The sequence below is a fragment of the Bos indicus x Bos taurus genome, chromosome 10 (assembly GCF_003369695.1).
Source record: "Bos indicus x Bos taurus breed Angus x Brahman F1 hybrid chromosome 10, Bos_hybrid_MaternalHap_v2.0, whole genome shotgun sequence".
NCBI lineage: Eukaryota > Metazoa > Chordata > Mammalia > Artiodactyla > Bovidae > Bos > Bos indicus x Bos taurus.
In genome coordinates, this window is record NC_040085.1 from 53,551,312 (window position 1) to 53,575,240 (window position 23,929).

At 33.9% G+C, this 23,929-nt stretch overlaps 1 protein-coding gene across 2 annotated transcripts in view; it reads left to right on the forward strand.

Moving 5' to 3' along the window:
* Nucleotides 1-23,929, forward strand: part of TRPM7 (transient receptor potential cation channel subfamily M member 7) — a 109,583-nt gene that overhangs the window by 49,371 nt on the left and 36,283 nt on the right. For both annotated transcript variants that reach the window (XR_003513122.1, XM_027554025.1), the window contains exons 13-21: nt 1,967-2,020; nt 5,585-5,725; nt 6,057-6,191; nt 6,772-7,052; nt 8,473-8,701; nt 9,821-9,976; nt 10,053-10,196; nt 17,871-17,999; nt 19,603-19,881. Coding sequence is in view for 1 of the 2 variants with exons in the window: in XM_027554025.1 (XP_027409826.1) it covers nt 1,967-2,020; nt 5,585-5,725; nt 6,057-6,191; nt 6,772-7,052; nt 8,473-8,701; nt 9,821-9,976; nt 10,053-10,196; nt 17,871-17,999; nt 19,603-19,881 (1,548 nt within the window). In the remaining variant the exon portion in view is untranslated. The remainder of the gene's footprint in view (nt 1-1,966; nt 2,021-5,584; nt 5,726-6,056; nt 6,192-6,771; nt 7,053-8,472; nt 8,702-9,820; nt 9,977-10,052; nt 10,197-17,870; nt 18,000-19,602; nt 19,882-23,929) is intronic.

The window sequence follows — 23,929 nt, forward strand, 5'->3', positions numbered from 1 at the left end:
ATCTACTGTTAGCTTACATACTGTTTTCCATTTTTTTCTTTTAAAGAGCTCCTGAAAACTAATTATTCCCTTTACAAAGCTTTTCTCATTATGTTTGAAATATCATGTCACTAACATTCAGAGGTAAATAACTACTACTCTTACAAATTTTTGTTACCAATAGCACTATACCTTGAGGAGTACTATGACCAAATCCTAGTTGTCTAACTTTGACTTCTCTGCTAAGCTGTTTCCCTTTATTCATCATTTTCTACCTCTTTATCTCTACCTTTGCATTCTTAATGTTTTGTACTATTCAATCATTTCTAGCCTTTACTACTTCAATAATCTAATCTCCTTGTCTATCTTCAAATCTTTAACCCAAATATTCTTATAGTCACATATTTTATCATAGCTTTCCCAGTTTAGAGTTTTTTGATGGCTCATTGATATGTATACAATAATACTCAGGCCTTTAGACTAATTTTCAAAGCTCTCTGGCTTTTGAAATTTTGCCTCTGCTATTTCTGTCACTCAGCCTCTCAATTCCTAACTCACATCTTCCTATAGAATGGCTGTTGCAGCTATATCATCTACCTACTATTTCCCTTAAATATAAGCTTCTTTAGAAAGCATTTGCTATTTACACAGTGCTGGTCTGCATTTTTCTTCCAAACTACTTACCCAGTTACTGGATTTTATTCTTTGTTTAAACTTATTTCAAATGCCAAGGCATTGGTACAGTAAACCCCAGTGTCATAGTTTGTTAAGTACAATTTTATTTTCTACTATGGACCGTAAATTTCCTTTGAGTAGGGATTATATCTTTTTTCCCCCCATTTTTTTTCCTTTAATAGTGTCTAACACAGTCAAATTGAACTTTGTTGGCATTATACTGTCTCTAGCGAACAGATATAATATTAAACGGATTATTCATTGTGCTGAAGTAAGGTTTATTCCTGAAATGTAAAGCAAGTATAAAACAGTAAAAATAAAAATTGATCCGATTAGCAAGGCAAGTAATGTTTTAATAGTATAACTCAAAATTATTAAAATAATAGTTAACTTTCAGCACCAATTACTGATAAAATTATTTAAAGTTTAAGGGATTATATATACCATGATACAGCAGTGGTTCTCAAACTTTTTGGTATCAGGGTCCTATTATATGAAAATGGAAAAGTAGATTGAATTGATTACTAATAATACCTCAAAAAATTAACTATAACACAGAGAAAGTTTTTGTTTGAAAAATTTGGTGGGAGAAAATTTTCATTTGATATTTCTTTTAAACATCAGATTTAAAATATTGACAGAAAGTCTCTTGATTTATGCTGCATGGAATTAATTGCAGTAAATTTTATATAGATGAGGGCATTTCTAAAAAGTTTAGAAGAATATATTTTTGACTCTTTTATCTCAGTCTTGATGAGAGAGATAATAGTGGGTATTTTTTCAAAATATAGGATACCCTCAAAATAAGATTATGTAAAAATGAAACTTGTTTAGTCTACTGTAATATTTCATTTACATAGAGTTAAGATAATAGGGAAAAGACAGCATATATAAATGTTAAAGGTTTCTTACCCAAAATATTTAATATATTGCTGAAACTTGATGATTAATAACAGAAACAGAGATGGATATTTTAACAAGAGGAAAGAGAATGTGTGCTTCTACTCTCAGTAAAATATGAATTAAATTTAACATAATTGTGAAGCTTGCAGTGTTTGCATGACTGTTAGAAAACAAAAGCTTTTGTGTTTTTGCGTAAATAAATGTAAGAACATAAGAAAGTATACATCCTGTTTAAGGTAAATATGACAGTGTGAAATGGGTATATCTTTTTCTTTGTTCCATTTTATGAACAGAATTTCTATAACTCAGAAACAGTGTAATTTGTGTAAGAACAAAAGTCCTATAAGTAACAAAAACGTTATTTTAGAAGAAAAATAATAGTTTGCTCTGATTTTTTTTCTCATTAAAGAAACAAGGCCCAACTAATCCAATGCTATTTCATCTTGTTCGAGATGTCAAGCAGGTAAGAGATTATTTTTGTTTCTGAAAAGTGTTGTTTTAAAATCATTTATACTTCATGTGTTTCTAAAAACATTTCTATACATCTTAAAATCAGCAATAAGATCACTTTTTTTAAGATCAAAATAAAATGAGATAAATTTGTGATAATATAGGTGTAGAGAACATAATATATTAGAAATCAAGAAAAATAAAGTTTATGAAATTAAGACCTGAGCTTCTGGTCATCCAGGATAGAGTATGATGAACTTCATGATGCTCATTTGTCCATAAAGGATGATCATTGATAGGATGGATCTTCTTTCTCTGTGTTCAGAAGAAGTTTGTTCCCTGGACATTTAAAGGACATTAAATAAAAGACATTGAGAGAAACACTGATTGATGATCTTCAGTGGCAGATTTGCCAATAAAAAGGCTGAAAATGCTCTCTATCTTTCTCCCTATGTCTGTCCTCGTCCATCCCCCGACTCCACCCCACCCCGCCTATTGCCGCCATCTCTCCTCCTTTCTCCCTCTCCCCCTTTTATATTCAGTATTGGTAGTAATTGCATATGTAACACTGCCCTATGATCTAAAGCCATTCTGTGGTGACTAAATTTGATACACTGATGTTTCTCTTCTCTTCTACTGGATACTCTGTGAGTTAATAGTTTTGAACATTTATTTTTAAAATCTATAACAATGTAAACTATTGATGTCCAACAGTTTTATTTTACTTGATGAAAAAGTACTTGTATTTAGTTAATTGAATTATTTTTAAAGCTTCTGCATGAAAATGCTTACTTTCCAAAATTCTTTACTTTTTACTTGCTAATAAGTGTGAGTGTGCTATTAAATGGTTGAAAACTGGATAGAAGTGTCATTTTCTGTGTTGTATAACATATCTAATAAAACTGACATTTCATAGAAAGAACTTTTAACTTCACTTAAAATGTCTTACTTTAATTCATTTTCCCCCACATGCTTATCTTTTTAGTTTTATTGAAATGTGTTTCACATACCATAAAATTCATCCACTTAAAGTGTATAGTTCAGTGAGTGACGTTTCTGTATTCAGGGTAGTGGCTACCTTTACCACAGTTTTAGAGTATTTGCAGTAGTCCCCTAAAGTAACTTCATATCTATTAGCAGTCTCTCCTCCTTCCTGTTCCTTCTTTACTCCTTACTTCTGACTTCACCCTCAGTTCAGTTCAGTTCAGTCGTGTCTGACTCTTTGCGACCCCATGAATTGCAGCACGCCACACCTCCCTGTCCATTACCAACTCCCAGAGTTCACCCAAACTCATGTCCATCGAGTCAGTGATGCCATCCAGCCATCTCATCCTCTGTCGTCCCCTTCTCCTCCTGCCCCCAATCCCTCCCAGCATCAGAGTCTTTTCCAGTGAGTCAACTCTTCGCATGAGGTGGCCAAAGTATTGGAGTTTCAGCTTTAGCATCAGTCCTTCCAAAGAACACCCAGGGCTGATCTCCTTTAGAATGGACTGGTTGGATCTCCTTGCAGTCCAAGGGACTCTCAAGAGTCTTCTCCAGTACCACAGTTCAAAAGCATCAATTCTTCGGCGCTCAGCTTTCTTCACAGTCCAACTTTCACATCCATACATGGCCACTGGAAAAACCATAGCTTTGACTAGACGGACCTTTGTTGGCAGAGTAATGTCTCTGCTTTTGAATATGCTATCTAGGTTGATCATAACTTTCCTTCCAAGGAGTAAGCGTCTTTTAATTTCATGGCTGCAATCACCATCTGCAGTGATTTTGGAGCCCCCCAAAATAAAATCTGACACTGTTTCCACTGTTTCCCCATCTATTTCCCATGACGTGATGGGGCCAGATGCCATGATCTTAGTTTTCTGAATGTTGAGCTTTAAGCCAACTTTTTCACACTCCTCTTTCACTTTCATCAGGAGGCTTTTTAGTTCCTCTTCACTTTCTGCCATAAGGGTTAATCTCCTTGCCCTCTCTATGGATTTTCCTATTCTGGACATTTCACACTAATTTTTGTTTGTTTAAGTCATTAAAGCTTCTTTTTTATTCTCCCCTTAGAAAGCCTGAGTAATGGGGGAGACTTTCAATACTTTCTTAAACACATTTGCATTGTGATTTACTTAGGTGGTTTAGCAGAGCTATAGTTAATTCTGGAAATCTCACATATGAGATTTGTTATATTAACTACTTTTACATTGATGACTATAGTAATTAGCCTAATTTTTCTACTTCCATAAGTGAAAAATCCTAAAGTACAAGCAGTAACTGAGTATATTCTGATTCAAAAAAAGTTTTATAAGAGCTGTATGTATAGTTTGAAAAATTGAATCTTTTTTTTAGGTAATTCACATTATTTTCCTTAATTTATTGAAAATATTTATTTTATTTGTTTGGCTGTGTTGGGTCTTAGTTGTAGCATGTGGCATCTTCATTGCATTGTGAGGGATATTTCATTGTGGCAGGTAGACTCTAATTGGCACGCGGACTTAGTTGCTCTGTGGCGTGAAGGATCCTAATACCCTGACAAGGGATTGAACTGCATCCCCTGCATTGCAAGGCAGATTCTTAACCCTGGACCACCAGGGAAATCCCTGTTTTTCTTAATTTAAATATTTCCTATTCAATTGAATTCACAACATAAGGGTATTTGTCAGATTTTAAAAAAACAAACTAAGGTATCTATCGTACGTGACATCTTCAGTCATAAAACATATTTTGAGATTGCTTAAGATAAAATAAAAACAAAAATCTTGTATTTAAGGTGAAAATATGTTTTTATTAGTTTTTAAATTGGTGACCTAAAGAACATAGATGTCTAGTTAGAAACTTCACAGGTGTAGCTAAAATATAAAAAGTATAAGCATTTTAAAAAGTACTAAGTTCATAAAATTACAATTAGGGGGATGAAAGAATGTTGACTATAGTAGGGCCGAATTGGTTAATATATATAAATTAACTGATGATTGAACTCTTTTAAGATTATTTAATGAAATTTAACAATACTTCTTTCTGAGACAGTCTTTCCAAACTCAAAAATGGCTTATGTTCCAATTCATAAATTGATGCCCTAAAAAGATGTCTTAACTCTGAACAGTGTTGTAGGTGGTAGTTGAATTTTAGTCAAGGCTATACAAATTTGTGTAATCTATAATATAGCCAATATAATTTTGGTTTAAAAATAGTAATAAGTGTTAATGGTCCCAACTGAAAACATTTATAGCATTATTTTTGCAGGAAAATACAACTTATGTGCCATGGTGAGATGGAACACTTGGCACTTAGAGCTTTCTTTGCTTCTGTGTGAAGTATTATTACAGTGGAGAGATCAAATTTTCTTCCTACTGTAAGTCATACTCTTGTCCTGAGCCACACTGTTGGGACCTCAAACTTCAGAATCCCTGTTCTTACAAAAGGAAACAGAAGCAAGTCACTCTTTTCTGTAAAGGTAGCTGCTGGCAACTCCAGCTTTCTGTAGCAAGTGAACATTTGTTATTTTGGAGAATAATAGACAGGTTGCTAGGCATGGCTTGGAAACATTGAGAAATACAATTTTGCCTTTTTAAAATTAATGTTTTGTTTCCAGGGGAATCTTCCTCCAGGATATAAGATCACTCTAATTGATATAGGACTTGTTATTGAATATCTTATGGGAGGAACCTATAGATGCACCTACACTCGGAAACGTTTTCGATTAATATATAATAGTCTTGGTGGAAATAATCGGGTATGTAATATTTGGGGGAAGTGCTATAGATGTTCTTTAAAATGAGCTTTTAAAAATTAACTCAGAATGGTAAAAGTATTGACAGAATTGTCTTAAAAACAAGATTTTCAACTAAGAGTACTTAGAAATATTTTCTAATTGAAATTCTAAAGAAATCATGTTGGGTTTTGTTTTTTTTTGGTGTGTGTATATGCACATTTATATATACATGTATATGTAAAAATAGATTTTTAATTTTTATAGCATAACAGTGTATTTAAAATAGATTTTTAATTTTTATAGCATAACAGTGTATTTAAATCTGTAAAAACTGATAAACTTTTGCTTTCAGAGGTCTGGCCGAAATACCTCCAGCAGCACTCCTCAGTTGCGAAAGAGTCAGGAATCTTTTGGCAATAGAGCAGATAAAAAGGAAAAAACGAGGCATAATCATTTCATTAAAACAGCACAGCCCTACCGACCAAAGGTATTTTTGTTTAAATATTACCTGTTCTGGCTTTTGGATTTTATTCTTTTTAAGTTACTTGGTATTATGAAACAAAAAAGTCACTTGTTTTAGTAAGAATTATCTTTTGTTTTTAGATGTTTTATAGTATTCCTCAATTTTTCATTTTCCTATATACCAAAAAATAATATGAGGTAATAATTCTATTAAGCTTTTCATATTTAGCTATGATAATCAAAATTTTTAGATATTTTGGTCAGTGCTTAACTGCCTTCTTTTATTCCATATTTACTTGATTACCAGCATGCAAGACAAAGGTGGTACCAAACTTTTCCTTCATTAGAACTGTGTTTTATCGGATGTTAGTGGAAATATTGAGGCCCTTTCTCTCATCTTGGAAAACTTTTACAAAGACATTTTTGTGGAATAACATTTCTATAAAATGAATTTGAATTGTAATAAAAATCAAATATATAAAGTTTATTCTATTTTCATTTGTACATTTATCTGAAAAATCAAATAAAGGACATTTCATTAAAATTCTTACATGAGTGTCATATGGCCTTATTTTAATGAGCCTTATAATTATTTCCTCTTGAAGATTGATACAGCTGTGGAAGAAGGAAAGAAGAAAAGAACCAAAGATGAAATTGTAGATATTGATGATCCAGAAACCAAGCGCTTTCCTTATCCACTTAATGAACTATTAATTTGGGCTTGCCTCATGAAGAGGCAGGTTATGGCCCGTTTTTTATGGCAGCATGGTGAAGAATCAATGGCTAAAGCATTAGTTGCCTGTAAGATCTATCGTTCAATGGCATATGAAGCAAAGCAGAGTGACCTTGTAGATGATACTTCAGAGGAATTGAAACAATATTCCAAGTAAGTTATATTTTATCATTTGAAACATTTTAAAAATACAAAATAGATGGGGTTTAAGTGGAGATTATAGTGCCATGCACTAATTGGGTATGTGTATATATAATTTTATTGGTAAAATTAGGAGAAATCCACTTTCTAAATGTTTTAAGTCTTTTTTAAAAAAATTCAACAGTATACTAACGCATATATATGGAATTTAGAAAGATGGTAACAATAACCCTGTATTCGAGACAGCAAAAGAGACACTGATGTATAGAACAGTCTTTTGGACTCTGTGGGAGAGGGAGAGGGTGAGATGATATGGGAGAATGGCATTGAAACATGTATAATATCATGTATGAAATGAGTCGCCAGTCCAGGTTTGATGCACGATGCTGGATGCTTGGGGCTGGTGCACTGGGACGACCCAGACGGATGGTATGGGGAGGGGGGGGGTTCAGGATGGGGAACACATGTATACCTGTGGCAGATTCATTTTGATGTATGGCAAAACCAATACAATATTGTAAAGTTAAAAAATAAAATTTTAAAAAATAAATAAAAATTAAAAAAATATTCAGAGACCTAGGCATGTAATAAAGAGGTTATTATATCATTTACAATTCAAGAGTTAAATATTTCAGCAAGAAAGAAGAAATGCCAGATGTCAGTTTATTAATTAGTTGCACATAATAGCAATTAGATTAGGTAAACTTCCATTTGAAGTGGTAGAGGAAGGAAGGAAGGGAAGCTTAAGCTGTTTTCTAAGGAAATAAATTTAGTTCAACTGGAAAGGCATTGCATATGGTGGAGCTACATGTGTAGAAGACTGAAACAATTCCCAGAAGTTCTACAGTTTACTTAGGGGAGTAATGGAATATTAAGCTAGAACAGTAGTTTGTATTGATAGAAAGCTTTATAATAGAGAATAGGACCTCCCTCCCTGCAAATGGCCTCTCTTTGGAAGAGAATAGGAGTTATTAGGAAAATAGCTAAAACAGAGATCCTATGATCAACTCACCAGGGATTGAAGATTAGGATATTTTTCATACTAGGTTAGTCCGTATTGACATTCTTTTTCTCTATTAGGTACCAACCTTTTCTACTCTTTGAAATACTACATAGAGACTTTTTGAACAGAGCATCTGAACATTGTCAGTTTTAGTTTCCTGTGAGTCTGTAGGTTTATTTCTATGACCAGGGGAAAGTGCTCTGAAGTCACATTTTCAGTCTTGTTCCTAATGTGACATATTTTAATACTTTGTAATTTCCATAGAGTAGTGGATATCTGAAAACATAGGGCTATTCTGATGCTTCACAATTCCCCAAGTGTGTCTGAAGATATTAAAAAATTGGAACATGTTATGAATGACCCTAAAGATAATGGTTTAAAACTGCAATGTGGTAATTTGAATATGTTTTGGCTTTTATCTTTTGATAGTGATTTTGGTCAACTGGCAGTTGAATTACTGGAACAATCCTTCAGACAAGATGAAACAATGGCTATGAAATTGCTCACTTATGAACTGAAAAATTGGAGTAATTCTACCTGTCTTAAGTTAGCAGTTTCTTCAAGACTTAGACCTTTTGTAGCTCACACATGTACGCAGATGTTGTTATCTGATATGTGGATGGGAAGGCTGAATATGAGGAAAAATTCCTGGTACAAGGTATACTTTGGAAATAATTTAATATTAAGTATGTGATTAGATAAAAAGAACAGAGGAATTAGCCCACCAGTACAGTAGAATGTAAGGGCAGTAAGAGTTGTTGTGTTGGCATTTTATTTTAAGTGGCATTAAATGGCCTCCTTTTTCCCCCTTCACTCTGAATTCTTTTCAGATGTGGTGTATAATGATTATTTTCCCAGTTTGAGCCAGATGCATGATTGCAACAAATGGGAGTGGGAGTGTTGGCATTTATATAGCCCTGTGCAGCCATGAAAAAAAGTTGGTGTTTTATGAAAAGATGATTCCTAGATTCTAAAATTCTAGATCCTGGCCCATATCTACTAACTTAATAATCTGTTACTTTTCATTTTTACTTCACACATACTAGATCTGCTTGGTTTTTATGGTTAAAATTTTGGGTAAAATATTAACTGGTACTCTCAGTTTCATTATAGTGAGAGATTTTGCTTTAAACTTTCCTTTTTGTTGTATCTTAAATAAGGCACAGAAATACGGGAGGCAGAGATCATGCAAGAAGTTTAATCACAGACCATTATAAGTGGATAATAAATACTAATCATACATTAAAAATAATGGTGAAAGATTAACCTTGATATACAGTTATCATAGAAACCCTGATACACAATTATAATTTCTTTGTGCTTTTAAGATTTTGCAAATAATACATACAAGTTTAGAAATAAGCCTTTTTGTTTATAGGATACAACTTGAGTAATCACATTACGAATGGAACACTTGCAGAGAGATTTAGGGTAAAATTAAGCACATAGCAATTTCATAAGGCTTGAATTTTATTTATAACAAAAATGTATTCTCTGAACAAATTGTAATCTGATTCTTTAATGGGACAAGTCTATATTAATTATTAATTTTTTTCTATACCCTTCTAATACTAAAATGTTTTGTTATTCCTTAAAGCAGTTCCCCTTGGGCCTCTTTATATATAAGTGAAAAGTGAAGTTTTTTTTTTTCCCTATACTACCAGGGGCAAAATGGCTAACTAATAACCAGGATTTTTATACCTTTTTATTGCTTTTATTATATTCTTGAAAGTCATTAGTTTTAAAATGTGAACTTATCTGTTTCTAAAATTTTTAGGTCATACTAAGCATTTTAGTTCCACCTGCCATATTAATGTTAGAATATAAAACTAAGGCTGAAATGTCTCATATTCCACAATCTCAAGATGCTCATCAAATGACAATGGAAGACAGTGAAAACAACTTTCAAAACATAGCAGAAGAGATTCCCATGGTAAGGAGGAAAAAAAATTTAAAGTAAATGTAAATTTATTGTGAGAAAATGTACCATAATGTTATTTTTATTTTAGGAAGTATTTAAAGAAGTAAGACTATTGGACAAGAATGAAGGGAAGAATGAAATGGAGATACAAATAAAATCAAAAAAGCTTCCAATCACACGAAAGTTTTATGCCTTTTATCATGCACCAATTGTAAAATTCTGGTTTAACACGGTATGGTTTCTTTTTATTGAAGTATAATTGATGTACAATAATATATAAATTATAAATGTATAATATAGCAATTCACAATATGATCCATTTATAGTTATAAAATACTGGCTGTATGTCCCATGTTGTACAGTATATGCTTGTAGCATATTTCATTTTTTGTAGCTTATCTCATACCTAATAGTTTGTACCTCTTGGTCCCCTACCTTTATGTTGCCCCTCCTCTCTTTTCTCTCTGCCCACTGGTAACCACTAGTTTGTTCTCTACAGCTGTGAGTCTGCTGCTTTATTGTTACATTCATTGGTTTGTTGTATTTTTTGGATCCCACATATAAGTAATATCATGCAATTTTTGTTTTTCTGTGTCTGACTTATTTCATTTAAAATAATACTAAGTCCATCCATGTTGCTGCAAATGGCAAAATTTTCATCCTTTTTTATGGCTGAATAGTATTCCATTGTAAATATTTACTACATCTTTGACCATTCATCTGTTGATGGACACTTAGGTTGATACTATATCTTTGCAGTTGTAAATATGCTGCTGTGAACATGGGGTGTATGTATCTTTTTTAATTAGTAATGTGGTATGGTTCAAATAGTATGAGCAAAATAGATTTTTTTTAACCACATTAAAAATCATTCAGTTTTATTAATAAATTCACACATGGTCTAAGCAAACCTTTATTCACCTATGATCCTCTTAACAAAATATAGATTATAGAAATTCAGAAGAATTCTTCTAATAGACTGATGTGAGAATTGTGATTTTTATGGTTTATAGAGAAAAGGCTAGTTATTTGATAAACGTGGATATACAGTAATTTTATAACTTCTAATGGAAGGGTTACCTGTATTTTTCTTAGTTTTCAATGAAAATGTATTGTTTCAAACATGCCAACTAATATTCATGACTTCTGTTGATTTAGTGAATGTTTATCAGGATTTTAATGAACTACCATCTTTTTATCCTTAAAAGCAAGTGGACACAGCTTCTTAAATTTAGAGTGATTCTCTTTCTTTAGAGTAAGTCCCTGAACACTTAACTAATAGTCATCATAAGAATGATTTAAATAAACAACACATGTCATCTCCATTTAGATTTTCATTATACATTTTACCTTATAGTCTTTAAACATACATGGAGTAGTGAAAATAAATGATTGCCCCCTAATATAGAACTTCTTTTATCTCTGAGGCATCAATAGTCAAACACATGAATTTACATTCACACTAGAAAGAAAGGCATATTGTGTAATTTGGGAGTTATATTACTTTCAAATAACCTTAAATAATACTAGTATAAAAAAGATACTGATAATAGTTATACCTGGCTCAACATCAATACCAACAATAAATTGGATCAATATCTGTGATCAGTACAACAAATAAGTTTTACAGGTGCTTCAACTTTAGATTATTTTCTAAATAATAGAAAATATTTCCAGAGTAGTGCTGGAAAGTTATTGATTTTAATGCTTTCTACTGTGTTTGCTGATATTTATTTAGATTTGATTTTTGATTGAGTGCTTTTACATTTTTTTCATCTTTCAAGTTTCTTTCCACTATGAACTCTTTGGCTGTTTTCTGAAGTATATACTTGGGACTAATGTCTTTCACCACTTACTATGTTTGTAGGATTTCTATGATTTTGAGTGAGGTAACAGCTTTGATTAAAATTTTTGTCACATTCTCTGCATTTGTACAGTTTTTTCCTACTATGTTTTTTTTCCTACTTTTCTATGAATTTTGTTATTCTTTGTGAGCCAGTTAAAGGCTTTGCGACATTCTATACATTGGTGAGGTTTCTTCCAGTATGAATTCTTTGATGCTGAGTAAGATATGGATTTAAGGCTGAATTTGGTAATAAGGAGTTCATGATCTGAGCCACAGTCAGCTCCTGGTCTTATTTTTGTTGACTGTATAGAGCTTCTCCATCTTTGGCTGCAAAGAATATAATCAAACTGATTTTGGTGTTGACCATCTGGTGATGTCCATGTGTAGAGTCTTCTCTTGTGTTATTGGAAGAGGGTGTTTGCTATGACCAGTGCATTTTCTTGGCAAAACTCTATTAGTCTTTGCCCTGCTTCATTCCGTATTCCAAGGCCAAATTTGCCTGTTACTCCAGGTGTTTCTTGACTTCCTACTTTTGCATTCCAGTCCCCTATAAAGAAAAGGACATCTTTTTTGGGTGTTAGTTCTAAAAGGTCTTGTAGGTCTTCATAGAACCGTTCAACTTCAGCTTCTTCAGTGTTACTGGTTGGGGCATAGACTTGGATTGCTGTGATATTGAATGGTTTGCCTTGGAAACGAACAGAGATCATTCTGTCATTTTTGAGATTGCATCCAAGTACTGCATTTCAGACTCTTCTGTTGACCATGACGGCTACTCCATTTCTTCTGAGGGATTCCTGCCCGCAGTAGTAGCTATAATGGTCATCTTAGTTAAATTCACCTATTCCGGTCCATTTTAGTTTGCTGATTCCTAGAATGTCAACATTCACTCTTGCCATCACTTCCAATTTGCCTTGATTCATGGACTTGACATTCCAGGTTCCTATGCAGTATTGCTCTTTACAGCATCGAGTAGGGAAAACCACTAGACCATTCAGGTATGACCTAAATCAAATCCCTTATGATTATACAGTGGAAGTGAGAAATAGATTTAAGGGCCTAGATCTTATAGATAGAGTGCCTGATGAACTATGGAGTGAGGTTCATGACATTGTACAGGAGACAGGGATCAAGACCATCCCCGTGGAAAAGAAATGCAAAAAAGCAAAATGGCTGTCTGGGGAGGCCTTACAAATAGCTGTGAAAAGAAGAGAAGCGAAAAGCAAAGGAGAAAAGGAAAGATACAAGCATCTAAATGCAGAGTTCCAAAGAAAAGCAAGAAGAAATAAGAAAGCCTTCCTCAGTGATCAGTGCAAAGAAATAGAGGAAAACAACAGAATGGGAAAGACTAGAGATCTCTTCAAGAAAATTACAGATACCAAGGGAACATTTCATGCAAAGATGGCACAATAAAGGACAGAAATGGTATGGACCTAACAGAAGCAGAAGGTATTAAGAAGAGGTGGCAAGAATGCACAGAAGAACTGTACAAAAAAGATCTTCACGACCCAGATAATCACGATGGTGTGATCACTGACCTAGAGCCAGACATCCTGGAATGTGAAGTCAAGTGGGCCTTAGAAAGCATCACTACGAACAAAGCTAGTGGAGGTGATAGAATTCCAGTTGAGCTATTTCAAATCCTGAAAGATGATGCTGTGAAAGTGTTGCACTCAATATGCCAGCAAATTTGGGAAACTCAGCAGTGGCCACAGGACTGGAAAAGGTCAGTTTTCATTCCAATCCCAAAGAAAGGCAATGCCAAAGAATGCTCAAACTACCACACAATTGCACTCATCTCACATGCTAGTAAAGTAATGCTCAAAATTCTCCAAGCCAGGCTTCAGCAGTACGTGAACTGTGAACTTCTTGATGTTCAAGCTGGTTTTAGAAAAGGCAGAGGAACCAGAGATCAAATTGCCAACATCTGCTGGATCATGGAAAAAGCAAGAGTTCCAGAAAAACATCTATTTCTGCTTTATTAACTATGCCAAAGCCTTTGACTGTGTAGATCACAATAAACTGTGGAAAATTCTGAAAGAGATGGGAATACCAGACCACCTGACCTGCCTCTTGAGAAGCCTACATGCAGGTCAGGAAGCAACAGTTAGAACTGGACATGGAACAACAGACTGGTTCCAAATAGGAAAAGGAGTACGTCGAGGCTGTATATTGTCACCCTGCTTTTTTAACTTATATACAGAGTAGTACATCATGAGAAACACTGGACTGGAAGAAAGACAAGCTGGAATCAAGATTGCCGGGAGAAATATCAATAATGTCAGATATGCAGATGACACCACCCTTATGGCAGAAAGTGAAGAGGAACTAAAAAGCCTCTTGATGAAAGTGAAAGAGGAGAGTGAAAAAGTTGGCTTAAAGCTCAACATTCAGAAAACTAAGATCATGGCATCCGGTCCCATCACTTCATGGGAAATAGATGGGGAAACAGTGGAAACAGTGTCAGACTTTATTTTTGTGGGCTCCAAAATCACTGCAGATGGTGACTGCAGCCATGAAATTAAAAGACACTTACTCCTTGGAAGCAAAGTTAGATAGCATATTCCCAACCTAGATAGTATATTCAAAAACAGAGACATTACTTTGCCAACAAAGGTCCGTCTAGTCAAGGCTGTGGTTTCTCCAGTGGTCATGTATGGATGTGAGAGTTGGACTGTGAAGAAGGCTGAGCGCTGAAGAATTGATGCTTTTGAACTGTGGTGTTGGAGAAGACTCTTGAGAGTCCCTTGGACTGCAAGGAGAGCCAACCAGTCCATTCTAAAGGAGATCAGCCCTGGGATTTCTTGGGAAGGAATGATGCTAAAGCTGAAACTCCAGTACTTGGCCACCTCATGCGAAGAGTTGACTCATTGGAAAAGACTCAGATGCTGGGAGGGATTGGGGGCAGGAGGAGAAGGGGACGACAGAGGATGAGATGGCTGGATGGCATCACCGACTCGATGGACGTGAGTTTGAGTGAACTCCGGGAGACGGTGATGGACAGGGAAGCCTGGCGTGCTGGGATTCATGGGGTTGCAAAGAGTCGGACACAACTGAGCGACTGAACTGAACTAAAGATATGGATGCTGATCAAAGACTCTGCAACATTCTGTACTTGATAAAGCTGTGCAATATGAATTATCTGATACTGCTTAAGATTTAAGCACTGTGTAGAGGCTTTGCGACATTCTTTACATGTGTATGGTTTCTCCCCAGTGTGAATTATCTGATGTCTGGTAAGTTTTGAGCACCATATAAAGGCTTTACCACATTCTTTACATTTATAAAGTTTTCCTCTAGTGTGAATTTTCCTGTGTCTACTTAGATTTTTTTAAAGACTTTCCCAGATTTATTACACTTGTAATGTTCCTCTATAGTATGAACGATTGATTAAAACCCTTATCACATTCACTACATTTGTAAGTCTTTTCTCCATATGAATCCTCTTATATGTAGTAATATTGAGCTTTGATAAAAGACATTTTTTTATTTATTACTTTTAGAATGGTTTTCTGAAAATTCAGTGCCCTGATTCATAAGATTTGAGTCTTGGTCAAAGTTATTGTCTGATTTATTGCAAGGATTGCTTGTCATTCCATTATAAATGCTGTTGTAGTTATTGAATAACAGAGCTCTTGCTTAAGATCTTACACAATTTATTGCAGTTTAAATTTACAAGGTGACAGCTTTCATGTTTTCCCAGCAGCATTTTTTTGAAACAGATCTTCCACACCTACATTTTTGGTCATCAGAACCTGGGTGTCATAATAAGACAAAGCTTGGTATGTGGGCTGTTGTCTCTATTCTCTTCACATCCTAGAGATCCTTCTTTTGTGCACAAAAGGTGACCACATGTCTGGCTGACAGTAAGACCCAAGGAGACCAGGTCCCAGTAGTTCTCTTAACATCACGTTCCTGTGTAATTCCCAGTGATTTTGATCCAGGCATTGCCACTCCTCTTGAGAGAAATCAGTGGCCATATCCTAAACATCCACAGTCCCTGAGAGGCTGCCATTTCCTCCTCTTCTTCCTGCTGCTGTGTGCTGTGTTCTTGTTGGTATCATGGTGAGGAATCACACCAGGATCTTAGAGCACACCTTCCCAGGTGTGTGCACTTCTCCCTCTCTGGCTCCTGTCACACCCACAAGCCAGGCTGTCAAAGCTGACTTTGAAATGCTGAAAGGGCCAGCCTCTCCGAGTGTCCTTTGTCTCAGGAGAGATTCAGGAGTTTGGGTTTTGGGGGGTGTGAACCAAGCATGGCCCTGCAATAAACCTTTCTCTGCTCCAGATTCTCCTGTTTAGGTACTGTTTGGCTGGGAATGTGGCTGCAATGGATACCACTCTACTCAGTTGGGGGCACCCTCTCCAGGACTCCTACCTGCCTTGGGGTGGGGCAATGCATTCTACTCCCAGCTGTTCCCTCCAAGGAGGGCCCCCCACCACCGAGTCACTGAGGGTGGAGCAGCCCTGTCCCTACCACCCAGAATGGAGCCCAGGTCTCCTTGGAGCCAACAAAATGTTTAAAGGATAGGCTTTAAGGGTACTTTTGATTGAGTCCATACTAATCTTGATACAGAACTTATGATACACAAATATAATTTCCTTGTGCTTTGGGACTTTGTAGATAATATTACAATTTTAGAAGTAAACCTTTTTAAAGTGTTAGTTGATGGTGATACAAGTAATCTAGATCATTCATACAGTTTTATTTTTCAGTGGTATAATAGCTTATTTCTTTAACTGTAGTACACGTTTGGTTATCTGTCACATAATTGGTTTTTTCCTTGCCAGTGGAAAGACAGATTTTACTACCAGCTTAAAGAGCATACATGTCAATAGATTAATGGATTCTATCTGAGAAACATGAGATGGGTTACTTTTATCCAGGGGCTGAGTGACTTAAGTTTTTACTCCTCTTACCAAGAAAAATTTTCAGTTGTTTTTAATTTTGTTGTCATGTTTGTTGTGTTTCATTTTCATCGCTGTCAGGCTTTTCTTGAGTTGCCAAAGTAGGCAAATGGTTTTATGCTGAGATGAACATTTGAGAATTTGTTTCTTTGATCATTGCTTTCTCACCCACACACAGGCCCATTAATCTAAGAATAATTCTATACATTTCCTTCTCAGTATGAAGATTTTCTTGCTTGATCTTGTTCTGGTATTAAAATTACAAATCTGGATTATCTAATATAATCCCCAAATTCTTTCTCCACTAATGGAAATAACATAGGTTTCATATGTTTGCATTTGTATGAATGACTAAAAGTGGACAATTCATGGGACTATAGGAATTTCTTTTTTTCTTTCTTATTGCATTGTACTTCCCTTCCCTGCCATAGCTTAAATCAAAGATATGACTTACTTTAAGACTTGTAGATGAGCTACAAGTGATGAGCTACAGTGATGAGCTAAAGTGATGAGCTACAGTTGTTCAGGGGTCAAAGAATTTGGGTTTTTCTCTGAAATGAATTGATTCTTCAGAAGTTATTTTACATTGTTCCTTATTATCTCCTTATAATTTTTCTTGTTAAGAGTCTGAAAGGTGGGATGTTCTTTTACCTAGGAAGAATGTTTTTCATTTTTGTTTCCATTTCTTGGGATTCAGCCTCAGTGACCAGGAGCTAAGAAAATACCAGTTGTCTTTCTTAGGAGTACTACTTGGTTGGAAGAAGGAGGAGCTAGGTAGTATGCATTTCTGAATGATGGTGATGAAATTCTATAGTAAGTTTAAAATGTTATGGTACTTTAGGTATAAGTGAAATTATGTGGACTATACTGAGAACATAAAGCTGGTATTATAAAATTCTTCCTGTGGGAAGTACTAAAAAGTTAACTAAAGTCTAGAATAATACATTTATACCTTGGGGGCCATTTATAAATGACTGGTTGATAAATGGAAAAAGAGTTAACCTCTGAAACTTTTCTAATGGTTAAAGCTGGGAGATACTTCACAGGGACTAGTTTAGTCTCTTTTTGTGTGTATGTTTAGAAATTTTCATAGTAAATTACATTTTATAATCAATTTTATTCATATCTTGTTTTTTTGTTTTGTTTTTTTACTAGTTGGCATACTTAGGATTTCTGATGCTTTATACATTTGTGGTTCTTGTACAAATGGAACGATTACCTTCAGTTCAAGAATGGATTGTTATTGCTTATATTTTTACCTATGCTATTGAGAAAGTCCGTGAGGTATGTCTTTAGTTTTTCCTACCAGTAACTTAGTTTGTAATTAGAGGGTGTTTTGTTTGTTTCAGTTATGTGTATGGGTATGTGTAGGTGTTATTCATAATTTCAGTAGGTGATGATATTATTAAAGTGTAGAATGTTTGGTTTTGCTATTCTAAAAGTGATGACCAAAGAATAGAGATTAGTGTGTTGTTAACTTTGTCCTAATTACAAAGATAGTGATTGTCTCAAAAAGTAGATTAGATTTTTATTTCCTCAACATTCATATTTATGATCTTTGCCACTCTCAAAGAATTTTAAATATACTAGCTAATCAGTTAGGTAAGTTATAAGTAGTTTCTTATTGTACACTCCTCTAAAGCATCTTGTGGACTTCCCAGGTGGCTTAGTGGTAAAGAATTCTCCTGCCAGTGTGGAGTTGGGAAGATTCCCTGGAGTAGGAAATGGTAGCCTACTCGAGTATTCTTGCCTGGAAAATTCCATGGACAGAGGAGAGTCGTGGGCTACACAGCCCATGGAGTCACAAAGAGTCAGTCTGAGCGACTAAGCAAAGTGTACTATATTGCCCATTGAATTGTCATTTAGATTTAGATCCCTGTGTCTATCAGAGTTTTCAGTGTAAAATTGTAAATTTTCTAATACCCTGACTTCGGGGGGAAAAAAGTTTTAAAAATCTTTTTACAATTTTCTGTTTAAAATGATACCTATATATATGTTGTTTTATAACATACTTATTTAAATACATCAGAATTATTTCATGTCTCTGTGCTTTACATTTAGAGAATACATGAAATTGCAAAAATAGAAGGCATTGTACTTCTCTCCCACTTAAGTATTGTAGGATTTTATCTTATTAAATAACTTACTATGCATTTTAAATTCCTTTGAGTGCCATGGCCACTATATTTATGAAATCTATTGTTTTACTAATATGTTTAAAGAAATTAAGTTGTTAAATGGTAAAAGCAAGTTGCAAAGAATTCTTTTAAATGTATATTCATAAAACAGCTCTGCAAGAATTCATTAGATAATAATAAAAGTGGTTGCCTCTAGTCGGAAGGGGAATCAGTTGACTAGTGGAGAAGAATGGGAGACTTTTCAATATTTATGATTCACTATGATTTTGAAGCTGTAAATGTACTACCATTTCCCACATAAAAAAATTTTTTTTCATTTTATATCAAAGAGAAGAGCTAAGTATAGCATTTTAAACCATTGAGTTGTTTACTTTCTGCAAATAAGGCACTTTTGGAAGATCCTGCTTGAATGTCCTGGTGTTGTTTCAGTGAAAAATAAAACAACTTTTCAAAAGTATCTCACATTCCAAGCCTAGGGATCTTTGTTCTAATCCAGAATTTACAGCGTCTTAATTGGATGATCTTGGTTGAACAGGTTATTTATTTGTGGGTCTTTTTCCCCCCACACACAGAAAATGAGGATAAGAACTGTGTCTCTGATATCTTACTGAATTGTTTTGGTGATCAAATACCAAGACAGTCAAAAATACTTTGAAATATTAAAAGATATATAAAATTTTATTGTGCTGTTATAACTGAATTCTGTTTTAATAGGAAGAAATTGATTATTATTATTTTTTAACCTTTAGATTTTTATGTCTGAAGCTGGAAAAATAAGCCAGAAGATTAAAGTGTGGTTTAGTGATTACTTCAATATCAGTGATACAATTGCCATAATTTCTTTCTTCATTGGATTTGGACTAAGATTTGGAGCAAAATGGAACTTTGAGAATGCATATGATAATCATGTTTTTGTGGCTGGAAGATTAATTTACTGTCTTAACATAATATTTTGGTATGTGCGTTTGCTAGATTTTCTAGCTGTAAATCAACAGGCAGGACCTTATGTAATGATGATTGGAAAAATGGTAAGTTGGGAGGTGTCTGATAATACTTGTGGGTTTATTGGTATTTTTTTCTTAGAATCATAAAAATGTTGCTAATACAGTTTTACTTGAATCAGAGAATAGATAGTTCATGTTTATTTGCCTCATATTCGAAATAAACCATTTCTTAGGATGTTAACTTTTGAAGAAACTGTTTAATAGGATAAGGTTACAAAATCTTACTTGTTTTATCTTGAAATACTTTAATTTTTAAATGCTACTTTTAAATGTTAGGACTGTTTGAAAAAAATAGACATTTGCCAGGTCTAATCTGTGAATTTCTTTTCATCTTTACTGCCACCACACTAATCCAATCTGTCATCATCTGGTAGCAGCAATAGTCTAGTAATCTGTTTATTCATAAGCAGTCTGGCCTGTCTTCAATCTATATAATAGCTAGAGTAATATTTCAAAATGCCAATCTGAACATGTTACTTCTCATTCTTAAAAAAATGTTTTTTTTGATGGTTTTCCATTACTCCTAGAATCAGTGTACTTAATGAAACACATAAGCTCTGCCCAGTTTGACTGTTGGTTTCCTTCCTTTCTTCCTATCTCTCTCCCCTCCTTCCCTCCCTTTAAATTTTGAAGTAATTACAGATTTACATGCAGTTGTAAGAAATAAGAGCAATTGTGTGTACTCTTTAGTTTCCACCAGTAGTAACATCTCCTTGCTTTCTTTCTGAACCTTACTTACCCTTACGTTTTTGACCTCTTTCCTGTGCTCTAGTCACACGTGCCTTTGTCATTTTTCTTTAACAGAGCCCCTACCAGAGAACCAAGAATAGCTCTTTTTTTTTTTTCCTGTGTAAAATGGTCATACTCATCTACACTCATATCCTTAGGATTTTTGAGTAATTAGTTTTGTTCTTCAGATCTTGACTCTTAACATGATTTTTTTTCAGAGAATTTTTTGTCTTTTTCAACTGGATGAAGTTTATTATCTGTATAATTTTATGGCACCCATGTTCTTCCTTTTAGAATATTTATCTGTGTCTAACTTTATTTTAAACTACATTTTTATTGGGTTATTTACATTCTCCTCTAGACTTTAAATTCATTGGAGTAGGAACTTTGGTGTTGATCTATAGTGCTTATCATAGTCCCTGTCACATAGAATCTCCTTACTAAATATTTGTTGTTTGGATGGATAAAGCCATTTCAAGTAGTAAAAAAACAATGTAAAAATAGTGAACATTAATTGTACTTTAAAAGGTTGGTTCTTAAGATTTTTTTCTCTGATTTTTATATCCTTAACAGATTATGCATTTAAAAAACAGTAAAAATTCAACAAGTAGTTTTTAGTGTTCATTATATTCTCACTGCTATGCAAGACAGTGCAAAGGTATTAGGGATATTGTCCCTGAACTTTGTGAAATCACATTTTTCTTTTTTGACTTTATGAGTCCTGTCATTATTTTTAACAGTTACATAATCTAGCTTGAGGGGCCTGTCCTACATAAGGGATTTTAGGAAATATGAGATATTAGTAAACTATCAATGTGGTTGATTAAGTTAATGAGTAGGGGATATAGGGATTCATGGAAAAAGAAAAGTCTATAGAGGTTTTTCTTATAAAGCAATGAAATGTGAACTAATCTTCGAAAGCTTGAGATAGATGGGAATAAAAAGGAGCAGCCTGTCTGGAACTTCTTTTATGATAAGGTACAGTTTGTTAGCACATTGGATAGAAGAGAGGGCATAGCTTCGAGTATATAGAACATTGAAAAGTAGGACTTTAGAGAAGAAAAATACAGGGAAACCATTGAAGAATTTTCCCCCTAAATTTTGATTTTTCTTTACCATAAAAGAAGTACGGTGACACTTTTCTGTCTTTCCTTATCATTTTGAAGTTACTTTTCAGTGTGTGGATTTGAAAGCAGGTAAGTCAGGTTGTTATGATGATTTTTAACCAGAGGGTCAGTCTGAAAAAGTCTTGCAAGGATTATGTGCAACTCCAATTCACCGCACTAATCTTGTCCCTTTAAACAAATACCGTCATGGTTTATATCTTTAGATAACTCTTTCTTCCTCTCTTTACTGATCCAGACTATTTTTAAAGTTTATAACCAGAACGTCTAATCTTTTCCTGATATAATATGCCCACTATTTTGCTCTTTCTCATAGGCTTAACCAACTGGCAGATTCTGTTTTTTAAATATAGATGTCAGATTTAATGTGCAATCTTTATGCATTGAACTGAAAAAATCTAAAATGTATTGGGCCTACTCCTGCCATAAATAGCTTTCAGATTTTAGGGTATAAACTTTGTTATGCTTCTGTTGCTTTTGTGAAAGTAACTTCTTTCCTTGTTCTAAAATTACTATTCAAAATTTTAGCAAGAGCAGACAGACTACCCTCCAGAGATATTCAGTGTTAACAATTTGAAGTAAACCTTTCCATTCTTCAGGAGATATATAGGGAAAAAAAGACGTGTATATGAATACATGTGTTTATTTGTGTTAAATTTCACAAATGGGCTTATATATTATGCTTTTTCTCAATTCTTTTAAAATATCTACCCCTTTATAAAAATCTGTTCCTAGAATTTTTGAAACCCTTTTCCTTAATCTTGGAAGATTGGTTTTCTATATTAAATTTATCTTCTAAGTGACCCTTCTAAGTAATCCAATACAGGATTACCTGCATTGCTTTAAATTATGAAAACAGAATTTTTACAGTTTTTGAATATAAAGTTTTATTATTATATTTGCTTTTTCACACTATACTTTTTCCCTCTAGGAGAGTGTATCCAGCTCTCCCCAGTTAAAAATTACTAGTTTACTATTTGTTACATTAAAGGAGTACTTACTATTCATCATTTTGCATTATTTCATGAAGTAGTGGTATTTCCAGGAAAAGCAGGGGAATTAAGATTGTCAAATAGGCTTTACATGAATAGGTATGAAGTTCTGAGACCTCTGAATCATCAGCCAATACACCTTGTATAATTTTAGGATATTTCAGGTTTGGGTTTTGATCTGGGCATTTTCTTTAATTACAGATATATATTTGGGTTTCAAATTATAGCGACTGCCATGAATAATGTTTTGATGAATTATTTGCCTTTTAAAATCTTTTATCCCAAGATTTTGTTTATTGAATGCATACATTCTCTTAGTAGTGCTCTTAAATGGTCAACTAAGATATTATTTAACTATTTTATAAGTAAAAAAACTGCATCTTGGGAGAGTGTATTAGGATTCTTTGATTGCAAGTTACAGAGACCCTGACTTAATTTTAAAAGGAAATTTATTAGCAGATCTAACAATTTTAAAGCTAAAGGATCAAGACAAAATGATTATATTTAAGTAAATGTTTTATAATTTCTCCATCTATTCTAGATTTACTGTCCTCTTTACTTTTCACAGTCTCACCTTCCATTTCTACTTTCACTGTATACTTGTTCAAAACATATATGAAAATGTTATAATAACTTACTTTAGGTTGATTTATTACTGCAATTATTTTTAGTTCATAGTAGATTAAAATACAGACTTATTATACATGTAGTCTCTTGAATGGGATTTTCCCCTTATTTTCTGTGGATGAATACTACTACATATTGCTAGAGTGAGACTACATTCACTTTTTTATATGTAATTGCTGAATACATGTATATATAATAAGTGGATAGAAATTAAAGTTTTCTTATTACATTTCACTTAATTATTTGAATTCCTGAGTAATGATGTCAAAATTCACATTGTGATTTAGCAGTAAAAATTGTTTTTTAATGATTTATTGTGTGATAGCTCAGTTAGGCTCTTTTTAATTTTGTTGAAATTAAATAGTTGCAAACCATCTGACTTGCAAAAGGGTTTTTTAACCAGATATGGGGATCAGTTCTTTTTTAGACACACATACTGATAATTCAGTTTGTTGTTGTATTTACCTCTTAGAAGGTTTCACAGCCCAGGAGACAAAGCACCATGATAGAGTTCAGGATGGAAGAACATTCACGGAAATTGATTCCTTGCATCTGCCCCTTATGTCTATACTTCTTTAAAAGGCTTCATGGACATGAGAT